At 36.3% G+C, this 19,145-nt stretch overlaps 1 protein-coding gene across 2 annotated transcripts in view; it reads right to left on the bottom strand.

Moving 5' to 3' along the window:
* RAPGEF5 (Rap guanine nucleotide exchange factor 5) overlaps nucleotides 1-19,145 on the bottom strand; it is a 210,741-nt gene that overhangs the window by 39,932 nt on the left and 151,664 nt on the right. For both annotated transcript variants that reach the window (XM_045564354.1, XM_045564355.1), the window contains 2 exons: nucleotides 4,568-4,646; nucleotides 997-1,141 (listed from right to left, as the gene is read on the bottom strand). In XM_045564354.1, coding sequence (XP_045420310.1) covers nucleotides 997-1,141; nucleotides 4,568-4,646 — 224 coding nt within the window. The remainder of the gene's footprint in view (nucleotides 1-996; nucleotides 1,142-4,567; nucleotides 4,647-19,145) is intronic.

Raw genomic sequence — 19,145 nt, forward strand, 5'->3', positions numbered from 1 at the left:
ATATTTTAAAAACTAATATGCACATAATTATTTGGGAGGAGAGAAATCAATTGAATTAAATTAACCAGTTGTTTTGAAAATAACATGAGTTTAGTCAAAGAGCTGGTTAGACCAATTTTTAACCGGGTGTCTAAATGATATCTGAATGTTGAATTCAAAGTGGTTTCCTTCAGGAAAGGCAGAATCACTGTAGGCACTTGCCTAATCTGAACTAGAATTCTTCCTTGCTAGAATTCCACTCTACACCTTTTCTGTTTTAACCTGCACACCCAGTATGGTTTTGGTGGTCAAAGGAATCCAACTGTCTACTAGTCATCTCCAAAGAATCACCTGTGTTGAAAAGATATTGAAGCCTTGATCAGAAAAACAAATCACTTTATCTAATTCCAAATGTAAATCTAGGTTAGTATCTATTTTAAAAATTATTATTGTTTAAAATTCTCCAATTATACCATGTCCCACAAATGTTTTATCCAAATAGTGTATTTATGGGACTAGCTGGTTTAAACTTACAATAAATCACTAGCCAAGCATGGTGGCACACACCTATAGTTCTAGCTACTCAGGAGGCTGAGGCAGAAGGATCGCTTGAGGCCAGGAGTTCAGGGCAAAAGTGAGCTATGATTGTGCTACTGCATTACAGCTTAGGTGACAAAATGAGATCCTCTCTCAGCAAAACAAACCAAAACAATCCACAAAAACCTACCAAACAAAACACCCCTTATAATAAATCTCAACATATCAAGGAGTATCAAATTTTGAAGTATATTTTGGTTTACCTTCCTTATTTCATTTGCAATCAAAATTCCCATGGCTTCTATATAGGGAATATCAAGCCTCAGAAGTTAAAATAAACTTATATATTCTCTGAATCACAACTGGACTATCACAAAAAAGTTGAATGACTATTAACATACAAATGAGATTTTTGAAATGCATAACTAAAAATAAAATCAGTCTTTTGGCATCAAAGACTATCTGGAAGTGTTAGATTACCTTTAAAAACATTTTTGAATGTTCATCTTCATGTAACCAGTCTTTGTACAGAGCGATCCACTGGGAAACAAGATGTAAGACTTTACGTTTCCGACAAGGAACATCAGAGTTTTCCTCTTTGCCCTGATACTTCTTAGCAGAATAGGTGCAAACAGTTAAGGAAGAACATTACATTGTTGAAAATAAAAAAAACATAAAGAGATCCATTTACTCTTGTTTTTATACAATGTGCTAAGGCATACAAGCATATAAACATGCAGGAAGAAGAGAATATGTGCACAGAGACCAAAAGGTGTGCACTGAAGAGAGCAAACATAAACCAAGGGAAATGGGATTTTCCTTGAAAAAAAGTATTAGATAAATATGCAGACACAGAGGTGAAAGGGATTGCTCATTTCCATTTTGATTAAAATAAAATTTAAAAAATAAAATAGGAAATAACCTAAAAGCGTCAACAACTGAGGACAGTTAACTAAATTATTACATATCCATTTAGTGGACTATTCTGTAGCCTCACATGGAACATTCACAATACATAGTCGAACAGAAAAGCAAGGAAGAAAAGAATATGTTAGGATGATCCATTTCTGTTAACAATTCTTATTTATATGAAAAATCTCATTATCTGAAAGGATATATACTGAATAGTTAACTGTGGCTTCTCAAGATAATGAGATTTGAGAGTACATTAATTATTTTTATTTTGCTTATTAGCATTTCCTAATTTGTATACAATGACCATGTATTAACTATGCTGTTAAAATTATCACCTCAAAGGCAAAGTGTTTAAATGACTAGGAATGAGACAGCAGCTTGGCATGTTCTAAACTGATCTATTCTTTTTGTCTCCAAAATGATAATTTCTGAGTGTCTTGGACACATTGAAAAGATGACTAGGAATACGAAATGCTGTAATACCAAACACAGGTAGGCTTGAAGGTTGTTGGATAGGATTATATTAATATGTTCTTTAATGCTGATATATTTGCAAAATAGGAATAAATTCTCAATCAGCCTTTGTAAATATTTAAAAACTTTAATTCAGTCACTGTCTCCCTGTGCTGCAAAAGTACATTAAGGCCATCTTTGAATTCCACCTGTGAAATAAACTCAGGCAAACACACACAAAAATCTTGTAAAGTTTCTATTTCTCCTAGTTTTTCTCTTGAAAGGCAAAATATAAAAAATTATCCTACTTATGCAAATGTCCTTTTCTTCTTTTCCTGTGAATATAATGGCTTACTAATATAAAGGAAAAAATCTAGAAAATTAAGAAATACTAGCAGCTTCTTTTTTTTTTAGGTCAGCATAGATAAAATGAAGATTTGAGCTTTTTATTCAAGATGCATACGTATGGCATAGGGTTCTACAATTACGGACCAGCAGAATGAAGCAATTTCAGGAACTGACACTTGAACCACTCTTCTATATTCATAGTTACTAACATTTATTTGCTTAACCTTGTTCTCCTCCCTGCAAGATATATAATTTTAAAATATTTGCTGGTTAAATCTACATTTGTATTAATCCAGTTTTCAATATTAGGGTATATACATTATTTTACATTTTGTTTGTCTGTGCTAGATTATACTGATTTATAAATTTAGCTTATGGCGGGTATAGTGGGATGCCATGGGGGTGAGAGTTACAACTTCTGTGTAATGGACTGAATATTAGCTGGCCCAGGGCCATGAGCTTAAATAATGTGCTTTATGGTGATAAAAGATGAAAGCTATTAAATACTATTATAATAAAAATACTTACCTAAAATCTCCAAATCCAGCACAAATGGCTCTAATCTACAAATGTTATTCAAAAACCATGGAAAAAAAACAAAAAATAATTTGGACCATTCCCCAGAAGCTGGTAGTAGTGATAGGATATGAAAGACATTTTCACTAAGTGTGCATAAAAATATTTCACATTAAATATGGATGCCATATTTTCATTTGTGGTTTGTATTATGTCATAAAAGACAGAGTATGCAAATATACAGAAACAATCATATAGAAAGACTCCAGGCTTAAAATGTTTTCAATTTCATGGGTTTTGATAATTGGCAAAAAGGCTGCTAAGAATTTGAACTAAATTTTCACATAAAATGTCTTAAAGACTCAAAACGTTTATATCCAAGTAAAGTTTTAGAGATTCTTTAGAGACATTCCATAAGGCACTAAATTATTAAATGATAATCACAAATGTTTAATATTAGGATCATAGTTAAAGATAGTAGTTTGAAGGCATCTATTTTGCTATAAAGAATTTATAGTACTTAATGGATAGTAATTGTTTTAGAAATACATCAGCATTAAAATGTACATGAAACTAGCTCACACTTTTCCAAAACACTTTCAAAGACAGAGAAATTCAAAATCTTATAATTATTGCTAAGTTTCTTAACAGCATTCCACTTGGAAGCCGTGGAAGAAATCTGCACATATTTTATTGAAATTTTCCAAATTCAAAACTAACTATTAATAATAACATTTCAATATCAGTTTTATGAACTGGTTCTAAAAAGTATCAAAACATCAACTATAGTTTGCTTGGTTACAGGATACAGTGAGGCACTAAAAAGTAATCACCATTTCCAGTTTATATATTTTTTAAGACAAATTTTACTTTATGTCCTTTATTAAGTTTTAAAGTATTCTTTTAGGCGGAAAAATGCTGTAAAGCTGGCAGACGTGTAATAATTATTTAACAGAAAAAGAATACTGAATGACCATTATTGTTAGGTCTCAATAAAACTTTGGTATATAAGAAAAGCAACCCATTTTTTCTAAAAATTCTCATGTGGGCTAAAGTAGAATCTTCAGTTTGGTTTAATAAAAACAGGATGGCTAACGGGCTCCTTAAATGCTTCTGAAGCATCTTCTATAAACATTGTGAGGCAAGAAGCCCATTTGAAGACTTTAAATTTACATGGTTTTGCTTTTTGGCCTCTCAATGTTTCTGCGTTTCATCTCTCCTAGTTAGTGGGTAAAATATAAGGGTCTTAACTGGTCATTAACCTTTTAATCACATCCATCATTCTAAGAGAGCATGCACTGACAAAGCTCTGAAACGATGACAGCTGATTCCAAGGGGCTAGTTTAGACCTCCCAAGTAGGGGAATGGCTTGTCTTCCCTGGGATACTTGCCAGGAACATATCACATTTGTACATTTTCCCGCGCCAGTGGTCTGACACTAACTGACCGAGTCTCCTCTAAGTCCACTTATTGTGTGATATTGCCAATCCACTCAACCTCTTGACTCTGGGGTTTACCCACTAGGCGGAATTTACCTCCAGACTTCTAAGTGATCGTGAAGCACAGATTTGAGCCAATGTAACATAAACAGTACAATTTACCCACATCATGGGATGTGAAAACAGCAGCTCTGCACTTCCAGTTCTCCCTGTCTGTTCTGTCTCATTTCATCTTTTACCGTGGATATCATTACATTAATATTTAACATATCCATGCTCCATCGTGGAGTTGAGTAAATTAAGAAAGGCAGTTAATTCCTGATGTGGTACATCTGTCTGAGGGGACGCCAACACAGCATCCTGAAGTCAACGAAGGATATTGCCTTAACAGCGCCTGACACAAGTCATCAGTTGTCATGAAGACAGTGTACGTGAGAAGGAAGTCATCAAGGAGGGTCTCTGCAAAGAAAGAAAACAAATAATACAAGGTAAGTGAAGAGGTGACAAGAAGGGCAGCTGCTGATCCGGGCCCCAGAACAGTGTGGGTGGCAGAAATATATGATGATGGTAGTGGGAGGGGTTAGCCACAAAATACATTTTAGCCACAAAACACATTTATTAAAGTTAAGATTTAAAAAACTCCTTCCACTTTCCACAGAATGCCTTGAGCAATGACATATTTTTTGTTGAAAGGCTCTCTAAACATACAACTTTATCATTTTTTTTCTGAAACCTCATTTATATTTGTGGGTAAATATATTACAGAAAACCAATGCATAAATAATGTGCTTTAAGAAATGAATTTTATGAGATTTCTGAGGTATACACTCCCATCCTACAGGGAATGAAGCCTTCATGTCTAATAAATTAAGGCTTTCCAAAGCCATTTATTTAAGTCTAGGGCAAGAACAATGGATAATAAAACCCAGAAGATACATATCAGGTTCCAAGGCCATTCACCTTTATCTCTCAAATGCATCTATAAGAAGTTGAGAAAGTGATGAGTGATTTTCTTACAACTGTGTAGAGAGACAAAGCGGAGTCCAGTTAAAATTGGAAATTATCTACCTTGTTTGACTGTAGGTCATGAGCCCCTGTTCCAGAGAGGACCTTGCCCCACACCCAGAAGGCAGGAGTGCATGCTCAGAGAGGCCAGATAGGCCTTGCTGGGTTTCCCCAACTCAGTCTATTAGCATTAGATGAAAAAAAAAAAAATTGGAGAGCAGGTACAACATATCACAACATGCTTCTATCTAATTTCTTCTTTTTACCAACCCAAACTGGTTCTGCTTTTATCAGCTCTTTTCTTTGAGTGTTCTTGAAGAGTCCAGTTTACACATAATATGGAACTGCTAAACAGGCAAACTCTGACCTTCAATATTATTTCCAAAATGATAAATTTTATGCAGACTCCAAAGTAGTGATTTTTGCCATGACAGTCTTTATCTAGTCTCCTTAACTTAAAAATCATTTTACTACATGATTTAATTTTCATGTCTTTTACATTCTGGACATCAAATTTTTAGTTATATGAAACAGTCATAAAATCTAAGAGTAATGAGGCTTACATACCGTTATGGGCTGAACACTTATGTCCCCCGACCCCCACCACTCCATGTTAAAACCTTACCACTTCGTGTGATGGTAGTAGGAAGTGGGGCATTTGAGAGGTGATTAGAATTCGATCAGGTCATGGGGGTGGAGCCCTCGTGAATGGGATTAGTGCCCTTGTAAGAGTCCTGAGAGAGCTTGGTCCTCCCTCTGTTATGTGAGGACAAAAAAAGACTGTGGTCTATGAACCAGGTAGTAGGCCCTCACCAGATGCTGAATCTGCTGGCACCATGATCTTGGACTTCCCAGCCTCCAGAACTCCGAGAAATAAATGTCTATTGCTTAAGCCACCCAATTTATGACATTTTGTCATAGCAGCCTGAGCCAAGACATATACTCAATAGTACTTATGCTCTCCAAGATCTACACAGTATGAAGTTGCAAGTAAAAAGAATTGCCTGGTACAGAGCTCTATAGCTCTATGTTGAAGATTGGATGAAAGAAAAATTCCATAACTTTTAGGAATTACCAGTAATAGTTACTTTAAAAGTTGATCAATGAGAACAACATGGTTGTATTTATGAATACAAAATTCTGATATAAGAGGTTGTGGATGACATCTACAACTCTGTATTAGCTACAGGAGCTAATTTATTTCTATGTTTGTTTGGTTGCAGAGCATCAAGTCAATCCTGATCTACACAGATAAGTGGTAATTTTTTTTTAATAGCTTGCTTTTTAATTGCCAGATGCCCTTAATTAAAATGAACTGAAGGTCTTAATGAAGAATATTAAGACTATTAATGGAATTTCTTTGAAAGATATTTATTTATGGTAAATAATACTATTCCTTATTAAAACAATAAATCTGACAAATGGCATGCACCTAAAACATTAAAAAAAAAAAGCCTAAACTTACAATGTTGTATCACACTGCAGTACATTAGCAATCTCTATTCTAACTGACTATTACTCTATGGCAAAAGCAAGTGCCCAAACAGATGTACCTGGGCCTTGCTGGGCATAAATTAAGCCCAGTACAAGAAAGCCGTGGTAGTGCGCCTGCTCCATTTCATGTGAGTAGACATGTGCAGCCTGCATACAAAGAAGACCTGTGAGCTCCCTGTAGAGTCCCTGTTTATGAAAGTTTCAAATACACGCACAAGGCAGGAGAAGCTTTATTCTAAACATGTGTCTCCAAACTACTTAACCTGGCAGCTCAAGTTAATCACCACTCATCCCAATGAAAAATTTGGAATATACAGTATCTTTTATTATGGTTTTTAAAATAGTTTAAATTAAAATTCACCATTTGCATAATGTCTGAAACCCTAGGATATTTTGGAAATACAATTTGAAAACCATCCCTCTGGGATGCTGTTGAACAGTAATGTTTATAAATTGTAACATTGCTTTGTGCTAAATGTGGTTGATGAAAATCCTCAAACTCTCTGGTCTGATTTGAAATTAAGGGAAATCTTCCCTGCATTCAATGTTGGATACAGGCAGCAAGGACAACAGAGTAGCCTGGAATCTATTTTAGGGTTTTCAATGGGCTTTTATAGATAGGAGGCACCAATATGTGGAAACCACTGGTTGACAGCATTGAGAACATCACATGTTTGGCATTTAAAGTGTTTGATGTGACATGGAAGTTCAGACTCTATGAGATGTTCTTATACTTAGCTGCATTTAATGAGGTTAGAACTATTCTCTAATCAAGATTTACTCCATTAGTAGCTGAGATTAAAAAGAACACCATTAACTTTGACATAGCCAGTCATTCTATCCCAGAACAACCTCAGATAATGAACTGAGTGACTATGAGAGTCTGGCTGGCTGGTGTCAAACCCATCTGGCATTCAGTTCAATTAATCAGCTCACATACAACAATGTTTTGTTAAGGACTTTGACCCAGGAATGTTTATTTTCCCCTAAGCTACTAGCATATTTAACATTCAACAGCATTTACCTAATTATCTCTCTGCCATAGAAATATTAATTAAAATAAAAACAATGAGGCTATATAAAAATATCTCCAGTTAAAATCCCAATAAATAGTTAAAAATCCTAATAACCAGAACAGATTCCCAATACTCCTAGCTCAAATCTTTCTCCATTTAACAACCATATTCTTCTGAAAATTTTCTCTAAAGAGCATTCCTTTATTTTTTTCTGCATTGTTTTTTCTCTATACAGACTCTGAAAGTAATTGAGTGATGTGAACAAAAAAACCCATAATCAAAATGATGCACTCTAAATAAATGTGCATTTTATGGTAGTCATGCTTCAAAAAAAAAAAAAAAAAAGCTGTCCCATTGGTATATAGAGATGTTTTTAGAGCCACAAGGGCTATATGAATGATCCCCTGAAGACTATTAGCCAACAGCCATTTAGAAAAACTAGCAAATCCACTAGCATCTAAATTAAAACACAAAAATTATCTATTATATTAAATACTAATTAATAGTAATTTAAGACTATAGGCCAAAAAGCACTTTTGCATATATAAAGGTATCTTTCATTTAAACAAATTCACAGTTCCCTTATATACTAACATTTTGAACAAAGAAAAGTATTCATTTTTATTTCTAACTCTGAATACCTAGGTATTAATATACAAAAAACTTTTCTGTGGAATTTTTTTCATCAAATTAATAAATCTAATACCAAATTCTTAGCTTATTACTAAACTTTTGGGAATATCCTCCCCACTCCACCAAAATAAAAGAATATTTTTGCAGTGGCTTTTTGAATATAGGAAATACTCTTGCAGTATGAAAGTAATCCTAATAACCCTCAAAACCAGAAGGCTAATACTATTATAGTTATAAGTACTATGTAACTTGAAATAAAATATATCAATATGCTGCCAAAATCTGAAATTTTCATAGAAATGGTTATAAAATGCATGTCTATAATGAGCCATACTAATGTCATAGAGGATTTTTCCCTATCATCTGCTACTATTTTAATTTTTAAGGTATAAGAAAATAATTGTCTATTTGATTTTACTTGAATGTGTTTCTCTTGCATGTAACAATTAAAACATTTTCTCAGTCTCATTTTAACTGTATTAAGCACTAAAAATTCCTATTTTATTTCTGCAAAACACAAGTGTCTCTAGAGCATCCTAGAGTTGTGCCAAGGTGGAATAGTAAGAAGTTTGGTACAGGCCCTTTTTATAGGGTTCTATTAAGTAAATGTAATCAAATTTTTAAAACTGATCAAAATGTTACCAAAAGGTCTAAGCTTAATGCTTTTTTGGCAAAAACAAAACCCCTGATGTCTAGAAATTGTGAGGAGTATAGGGTTACATAGGAACAATTATAGAAATCTACCTCAGTTATTTTTTTCAATACTCATAAGCAAAATGCACTGCAATAATGAAATCACTCATTTGTATAAGTGAATTACCCAAGAAAGCAAGTGAAAAGGGTTTTGGCAGGCAAGTGCCTATGGCAGCCATTTAATCTAAGTATTGTAATGTGAATATTCAACATTTCTGTACTAACTCATATTCCCTGAAGTACTGTTAATAGTTTTGTTTCACCTATATTTCTACTTCAGATGCAATGGAATTTAAGGCACTCTAAAATACGTTCTACTTAACCTTTATTTCAAGGAGCCAAGAAAACTTTGAACATGAAAGGGCTCATTTCTGGCCTAGGAATGTTATAACTTACCATTATTTTTTGAGAAGCAGTGCCAAAATGTACTATGTAATTTGATTAAGCACAAATAAAATGTTTTTAATGTTCAGGTTGGAATCATGGATAAAAGTGCTAAGCCATTAAAAGCTACGTTTCTTTCCCAGTGTATCTTACTTTCCGAAAACAATATTAATGACCTAAAATGCAGCTGTTTACCACAGCTTTTAAATTCACTTAATTCCTGCCTATTTTTACAATTTCACCAGAATTTTGCTTAGGCATTCTAAAACTACCAAACCTTGAGATCTAGCTTTATGTTTAGATATCTGTGACATAAGAAATGCTTATTTAATATTGTTTACATGTCAAACCTTCAAAGTCACCTCCTTAATGACAAGAACTCACTACAGACAGGGCTTGGGTGCACTCTTCAAATAATCAAATCTGTTTTTATTTTAACTTGTAAAGTTCAGTTTTGGAATCCCATCATTCCTTCTGTGGGGAAAAAATGATTTGGATACAATAGATATTATGTTCCTAGATACATTTAATTTCACACACTGCCTTTGATTAATAAACATGCTACTAAGATCCACGTGGAGTAATAAATTCAGTGCTTACCTAGCTTCTCCAGACTGTGTGTGGCACCCAGAGAAGGGGCTGGGATTGCAGGTCACTCTGGGGTTAAGAGAGGTGAGAGTCCTGTACCTCCTGGAGCCTTCCCACCCCTAATCAGCTGCACAATATAACCTATATATAACCCATAATATAACCCATATATCTAGGCACAATATAACCCATTCATGGCTCATACATGTGTCTGCCAGGCCTGTTAGGAAGCTCAGAAAACAGTATAAAGAATGCAAAAGGAATCAGAGAGCTGGACTTCTACCTGATTAGCCTAAGGCATAGTACTTAATCTCTCTAGGCCTTAGCTAAATCACCTGTAAGTGGCTATCACATCTACACCCATGAGAGTTGTAGTGAGGCTTAAATACCATAGTATATCCAAAGCAACTGGCAGAGAACCTGGCATACCCTAGGCACTCACTAAATACTACCTATTCTTTGTTTTCATAAAATAAAATTATTTAGATCTTGTCCCAATTCTCCAAGTGCCACCAATCAACCAACGAAAAGCGAGTATTGAGAACTGACTATGAACTTCCAAGAAGAACAGGAGGAGAAGGAGATAAAGTGAAAGTGAGCAAGGGAACGGACATGGGTGTGTCTGCGGCTGACTCACAAATCTGTGGCCTGCGGGTCGTGTTTAGCCCTTAAAGACTTTTTTGTCAGTTGACAAAATTTAAAAATCAGAAGATCTGGCACCTCCAGGCCCACATCTCATATGGCAACCATGGCTTAGAGTCAACTTGTGTTTTTCATGCAGGGGGCACTCTCCAGTTTATCATTGTTCTACCCTGGCTGGCTTCACTTATTCACCTTAACCGCCTGTGGACATGCAGGTGTGTAAGCCTTGGTTCTGGTACAGTTGTGAAATAGTAATAGTATAATTGAAACATAAAGCTAGAAAAGTAGGTTGACCAATTCCTGGAGGGCCTTTGAGTGCCAGACTAAGGAGCCTAGGGCTCATTTGTTTGCTAAAGCGAGGTGAAGGAGGTTTTCAAGGCCAGGAGTGGCAAGAGAGGTAGGATTAACCTTGGTGCATCACAGAAAGCAGACTGGACAAAGGAAGGATAAGGGGAGGGAGGTGAGCTTGCCTTTAAATTTATTGAGCTTGGGTTCCCCATGCTATGCCAAGTGAAGCTACTGGACAAAAATATCAAAGGCAGAGCTTGCCAAAGAGGGCTAGAGTTATGATCATGTGAGCCACTGCCTGAGAAGGATGGCTGAGACCAACAGGAATTCTCAGATATGACTCAGGAAAAATAAGCAGTGCCCTAAGGGTTGAGCTGGAGTGAATATTCACTTTTGGACAACGGCAAGGAAAAGGTGAGTTAAGTAAAGGGAAAGAGAAAGGAGAGAAATAGGAGAATTGGGAGACACAAATGTTAACAGAAATTAACAAGAAAAAAAGATTGGAAAAGAGAGCAGATCATAAGCGGCCAACGCTGCTGGAAGGAGGTTCATCAGACTCAGCATTCAGAGGCCATTGATTTGTTGTGCGGGTGGTCCCTGGTCTGATGGCCTTGGAGAGACGCCCCTTGGTAAATGGTGGGGATGTACTCTAGTTAAAATGAATGAAGGATGGTCTGATAATCAGCTCTCACGCCATGCATCACACGGTTTTTCCCCAAAGACTCCTTAGAGTTGTAGAGCTCATTGATTAGAAACAGCAGTTGCTCTTACAAATGAGCCAGGACGAAAAATTTCTTCATGATCAATGCAAGTATCATTTTATTTAACTGTATAGATTAGAATGCGGGAATTGTCATGGGCATGAAGCTCTCAATACCAATCTGCCAGCATCTACCAACAAAAATTAATTTCTGGTTCTAAGATTCACTGTCTAACATAATTGACCCCTCAGAGTTGCTACACGCTTGTATGATTAACATCACAGAATGCATTCTTAAGATGCAAGCTGTGTTTCTAAGTGCTTGTCAATTAAACATTCTAAAATTTCAGGAAACAAAGAAAAAATTAATTTAAACATAAAATCTTAAATTAGAAGCCTGAGACATGTTTATTATAAGCAAATTAATAGTCTAATATTTGAATCCACTTAGGATAAGGTATAATGTTTTCACCTCTAAAGCACCAAAAAGAATCTGTATTATCAATTTCCTTTCAAAACTTTGAAAAACATCATCAGTCTGAATGTTAATTTTTTTCTGGTCAGGGTGAATCATTAGCATTGAATTTCAGAAAGATAAAATTTTATTTACTTATTTATTTTTTTGTTTCTAATTAACAGAAATTCTAGGAATACTAAAGAGAAGTTATTTTCCTCGAAGTTTAGCAATAGATGCTCAACTACCTCTTTTAAAGCTAAAAATTGGCATGATAGATATATTAAAGATAAAAAGATATTCTACAAAACTTACTAATTTAAGATAAACACAACTAAGCACAATTAAGGCTCTTTCTAAATCATCTGGCACAAGATCTTACACACACTGAAAATTTCCAATATAAAAAAAATTACTTTAATGTATTGCCTGTATTTAAAAATATTCCTAGGGCAAATATATCAACCAGTGACTGACAGCGAGCCTGCCTTTGTGTTCTGGTTTCCAGAGCAGGCATTAGAGTTCTTTTCAATCACACACAGCTGCTTTCTTTCTCACACAGGTGAAAGCAAGACTTGTGGGTTTAGGGTCACAAAGAAAGGTTTGGCCTGCAGCCCGTTAACTGGGCTCCTGCGACTAAGCGCTGAGCACTATGCTCTCTGTTCGCAGGGTTTAGGAATTTGGCGAGATAAAGAAAGAACCACCTGGGGCAGCCTACACACCCCAAGCTGATGGATCTCCCACTCCTGTGTGAATGTCTGAGCAAGCCTCCACACCCCACCCTCCCCAGCACACATTTCAGCCCTAGAGAGCCCCAAATTTGTTTTAAACCACACCCATTCCTTCCCATGCACCAGGAAGCCGGTAGTGGCTTCAATGGGCTATGGGGAAAAGCCCAGGAGGAAATGACAGCAGCCACTCTGTTTGGAAATAACCATAACAGCCCCCTTTTATTGATCACATACTGTGTGCTGGTACCAAGAGCTTTACCTATATGATCGGTCCGGCTCATATCCACCCTTGGAGACAGGTCTCACATTCTCTTTTCGGAGGCGATGACACTAAGGTTAAGTAAGGTGAATAATCACCCATGCTCCTCAGCAAGCTGATGTCAGCGGACGTCTAAGTCCCAAAGTCAGCTACGCTCCACCACTGGCTTTTTCACTGCACCATGCTCTCCTGAGGGTGTGGATCCAAACAGTCCACACTGGGGAGTGGGAAAAGAAAGTGCAGGAATGTCACGGAATCCCTGGCTTTGGAAAGGGGGAAGAGTCATAGACATAGGAACCTGGTCTCTTTATTGGCTTTGAATCACAAACAAGCCCCTATGAAGCTGTTTTTCATCTAAGTGCCAGTATGCTGTGTTCCTTTATTCCTACTCAAATTTTACTTTGTTTTTATTTTCTAGTGAATGCCTGGCCAGCACAAATAGATAAAAGAGATTAATTTGCTTTTCTAAAGGTAGAACTGACAATCACATGGAAGGATTAACATAGTCCATACATTCATAATGCTTTTAAGATATCTTAATGGCCAATTATACATATTTAGATTTTAAAAGATGGAAATGAAATGTTAAGGCAGAAACTAAAAAATTTTTTATGAAAGTCCAATCATAAACTTCTGCCATTCCTTGTAGATAAACTTCTCCATATGAAACATTACAGATACTAAAAATCTTAGTCACATTATATTGTGTTCACTCTTTCCTAAATGAAAAGAATTAACTTCCCTGTCAAAGTCTTAGTGGTCTCTCCCCCTTCATCTGCCAACACCTGGGTAAACAGGCCATTAAATATGTATTAATTGTCATTGATCAAAAATTTTTTTAGGCTAAAATGTAGTTTTTAGTGCCTTTAGGCTAAAGACACTCAAATAAACTCCTTTGTCTCAAATGGTTCTGATAGGTCCATTTTGTTTTGTTTTAAGATATATCTACTACTCAAACACCTACCAATGTCCTTAGGGCATTTTCTTACCATTGAAATCACATGATTCCTAGTGATACATTACAGCCATGTAATGGATACAGGAGTTCTGAAATATCACCAAGAATAATGTAAATATAATAATATAATAAAAAGAAATATTTCTACTCTTAACACACCAACTAGATGTCTTACAGCTCAATTCCAACGCTCTCTACCTAGAGTTAGTACAGAACCCATAGGTTGAGGGCTCAGGCCCACAAGCTGCCCCCATTTCAGATGCCAGTCACAAGTCTCAGGTTGTCATCTGTACTTCTGACCAACCAGCTATAAATTAGAGGTTCTCACAACTCCCTCCTCAGGCTTGATAATTTACTATAAGAGCTTATAAAACTCATTTACTGGTTTATTATAAAGGACAGTAGAAAGGATACAGATGAACAGTCAGGTGGAGTTAAGGCAAGGTCTGAAAGTGTCCTGAGCACAGAAGCTTCTGTCCCTGTGGAGTTTGGGTTCACCAACCTGGAAGCTCTCTGAACCTTGTTGCTGAGGGTTCTTATGGAGGCTTCAATATGTAGGCATGATTGATGAAATCACTGACCACTGGCAGTTAAGTCAATTTCCAGCCCCTCCCCAATCCCCAGAGGTCCAGGAGTTGGGCTGAAAGTCTCATCCCTCCAGTCAGGCCTTGGTCTTTCTGAAGACCAGCCCCCGGCCTGAAGCTACCGTCATATCAGCACACCTTCCACTCTGGAGATTCCAAGGGTCTTAGAAGCTCTTGTGTTAGGAATCAGAGGATGAGACCAAATATTAAAAGAAAAGATGCTCCTATCACCCCACCACTCATGAAACTACATGGCTTTTAGGAGCTCTGTACCAGGAACCAGGAGCAGAGACCAAATACATCTTTCTTATTATGTCACAAGAATATAACATCATATACAATTATATGTAATAAGCTACTTTTATAAGAACAAATTTAATTTGTGCCATTGTTTAAGAAAACCAGTTCTTCCAACTGATAGTATATGAAATCTTAATATTTCTTAGCACATGGTTAATTTCTTATGAAAAATATTTCTAACAACTGCTAGGAATTTCAGAGTGAATGATGAAGAATTCTCAAACATGAATTCAATAGCTCAAATTAGACATATTAAAGATGCTTATAGCTAAGTAAACCTTGCATGCCAAGAATACATGAGATTATTCTAAATATTCACTGGTTGAGAAAAATATAGGAGCCAAACTACTTTACAGACTTTTTTTTTTTTTTGAGACAGAGTCTCACTCTGTTGCCCGGGCTAGAGTGAGTGCCATGGCATCAGCCTAGCTCACAGCAACCTCAAACTCCTGGGCTTGAGCAATCCTCCTGCCTCAGCCTCCCGGGTAGCTGGGACTACAGGCATGTACCACCATGCCTGGCTAATTTTTTATATATATATATATATATATATATATATATACATATATATATATATGTTTTTAGCTGTCCGTATAATTTCTTTTCTATTTTTAGTAGAGACAGGGTCTCGCTCTTGCTCAGGCTGGTCTCGAACTTCTGAGCTCAAACAATCCGCCCGCCTCGGCCTCCCAGAGTGCTAGGATTACAGGCGTGAGCCACTGCGCCCGGCCTAGACTTTTTAAAAAATGATTATATAATTCTTTAAATCACAATATGTTTATATTTCTTTAAAGAAACAAATATATAATTATGGCCTTGGGTCTACAGTGTCAAAACAAATTAACATAAGCTTCCATTTATAAAATTAAATGCCATTTCCCCCTTCTTTAGGAATCAAACTTTGATTTTTTTCTGGGCATATTGCTCCCCAAATATTTTAAAATCAATACAAAACAATATATTTCTCAGCTTCACTTGCAGCTAGATGTGGCCACAAGATTAAGTTTTGGTCCATGAGATAAAAGCAGGAGCCATGTGTGATGGACAAATGTGCTGTTCATGACTCTCTGTCCTGCTGCCTGGACAGTCATGCTAGTATCCATCAGGGAAAGTCACACTCCAGGGACATTGGAACAAAGAGCTAGCTGCAAGGAATCTCAGGACTCACTGATGACAGAGTGGCCTTACCCTCTCTGGACTGCATTTCTCCACATTTATTTTCACATGAGGGACAAATACATTTATACCATGTTTACATCACCATTAGAGGTTTTCCTGTTACATGCAGCCATGCCTAATCAAAAATAATGCATATACATTGAACATTTTCAGAACTTAAGCACATGATCAGCAATATAATCTGGTTCTCAAGTTTCTCAATTACCCTAAGTAGGAAAAGTACATTTAAGGAGTTTGTGAATGTATCCTGATCTCACTACTATGGATTTCTAAAATGTGCTGATGAAAATGCATTTGCCTTGCACGTTTTTCTTTTTTTTTTTTGAAAGAAGAAACACCCACCCTAGGAGACTGTCAAATAGTGAAAATTGTCATAATTCTGAGACAAGCATACTATGCCAATCGGCACTGGCAGAACTTGAGTTTACTAAAATTATTCTACCAAAGTCATCAGTAAATGAAAATGGCTTGCAGTGCCTTCAAAATCAGATCAAACTGAACTAAGATATAAAAGGTCTTATATATCCCACTCTGGGGACAGGATCCAAGATTAGGATGAAAAGACCCCACCCTGTTCTTTCTTTTCTTCTTAACACATTACCTGACACTAGATTTAAGATCTATAAGCTGTTACACAAAAACAAAATATGTGATATCAAGCAAGACTGGAAGAAAATTTAGGGAAAAAAACTAACCTGCTCTCAGTACCATGTAAATCCTTCTTTGTAGAAAGTATATTTAAAGCTCACTGAAAGGGATACAGTAAGAAGGAAAATAGCAGAAGCTTACATACACCCATTCACCTAAAACTATGTTCACTTTTAGACTGAGAATTTACGTAGAAATATCCAGCCAGGTATGCAATACACAATTTTAAATTGTACTTTTCATGTTCACACTCAGTGAAGCTCATTTAAAGGATTAAAGGATTTCCAAAGTTAGAAGATTCACCAGGTATCCTATATACTAGACAAGAACACCAAGTCTGAAGCAGAATTGCTCTAAAATTTATTTTCTGTCACTACTTAGATAATGACAATATATTTGGGGATTTTGTTTAGTTTTCCACCCTTTCTGTTCACTCATATTTAACAACTCTAATTTCATATTTATTTTTGAGATGGGGAGAAGGATTGCCAGCCAAGCAGCAGCCTTAAGTACAAGGCAAAAAGCTGCAAGCAGAATGGAAAGAATGGTTTCAATTGTAGAGCAAGAAAGCCCAAGGGCAGAAAATGAGGATAATGGGAAATGGGAGGGAAGGTTATAGCGAGAAAAGACTGCAAAGAGAAATGAGGAAAAGCTCAATTGTAGGCAGGTTACAGGCAAACATTCTCCCACATAAAGAATATCCCTTTTAGATGCGTGCTTGTCAGTTACAGCAATTCTATGACATTACACCATTCAAATGAGGCAGTAATTTGATTGATACTTGCTGTGAGAGATTAACATGCAGTGATTATAATCAACAAATTGCCATCCACTAAGGTTCCTTCCTCACACTTGGAAGACTATCTATCTGAAGTACACATACATACTCTTACACAAAAAAACACTTTTCCCCCCATTTTCTGAGAGGATGCTACATTTTACTTGAGGAAGACGTCATGAGCATTTTAAAATTCAGACAAGGACATCTGATGATCTCACTTTAAATCTAACAACTGTTTGGGGAAATGACACAAGGTCTCTGAGACAGAGAGAGAAGTGGGGAGGGGAGGGGGAGAGGGGAGGGGAGGGGAGGGGGAGAGGGGAGGGGAGGGGAGGGGGAGGGGATGGGTTGTCTTAAATGCAGTTTCAAGTAATTTCAGTTGCCAATGTTACAATGAAACTATCGTTTTGCTAAAATCACTAGGTTGTCAAACTCACTACTGACACAATATCTTGTCTCCATGAATTTCACTGCTTCTCACTTTCAATTTGCTGCTCCAGAAACACCCGACTTACATCACACATTTAAACAAGTTCCTGGAAATACAGCTGGACACTGACAAAATCACATTTGTTTCTGCTGAAGTACAACACTAAGTGTGCCAACAGACCCAAAACTTACTGAGAATATATGGTTGTTTTAAAACTTTTAAGATTTGAGAACAGAATTTTCCTTTTAAAAGAACAAAAATCCTAGTTAGCACTCAACTGAGGATCTGTGCTGTAGAGATTATTTTTCCAAACAACTATATAGAAAAGAAAGCGAAGTAGCCTTCATTCTTACAGGGTACTTGTTGGGGGAGACAGACTATAAAGAGAATATGAAACAAGCTGTTATTTGTCTCAAATGTATGAGAAAAAAATGAGTTATACCAAGGACTTGTGTTTCAAAAGCAACCGTCATCCTGTGTCAAAGAGATTATGTAGATTCAAGCCGATGTCTTATTCATATAATAATAAAACTGAGGACTATTCATAGAACCTCCTAATTCTTCATGAACTTTGTGACTTTTCAGATAGCACCATTAAATTTTATCTCTGAAAATAGATTGTAAGTTTATATGTTTTGATTCTTTGAAAATTGACAATTCATGTACACACTTAGGGCAACTCTCAGTACACCAGAATATTTTATTGTTTGTAATAAATTATCCTCCAGCTATTCTAGAAAATTAGAAAGTTACTGAACTACAAGGAAAAAGTAACTAAGGTTCCCCAAGGAAATGTATCTAAAAAGGTAAGTATCAAGTGGACATATGAGGTAGAGGGAAAGCATTTTAGGTGAAGCAAATACATGTAAATAAAGGAATATAAAGCAAATAAAAAGTGCAAATGTGAATAAAGGAGACATTCCATCCATTTCTACATCTTCCATACTGGGTGCAGTTTACATGGGAAAACCAGGGCTCAGGGACTGAGGTCACCACTGGGACAGACTGTACAGAAACAAGCAGTCACATGCACATTTCATTTAGAACAAACAGTGTGAGGAAACTTCCAAAGACTATGTCATCTTCTGCTCTAGGACAAGGCCTTCACTCTAACCCGTCAGAAAGGGATTGATAGTTTCCTTATAAGTATTTAGAGAAGAAAGTCTATAAATGCTTAAGATACCCAAGTTT

This window comes from Lemur catta, chromosome 11 (genome assembly GCF_020740605.2).
Source record: "Lemur catta isolate mLemCat1 chromosome 11, mLemCat1.pri, whole genome shotgun sequence".
NCBI classification, from domain to species: Eukaryota; Metazoa; Chordata; class Mammalia; order Primates; family Lemuridae; genus Lemur; species Lemur catta.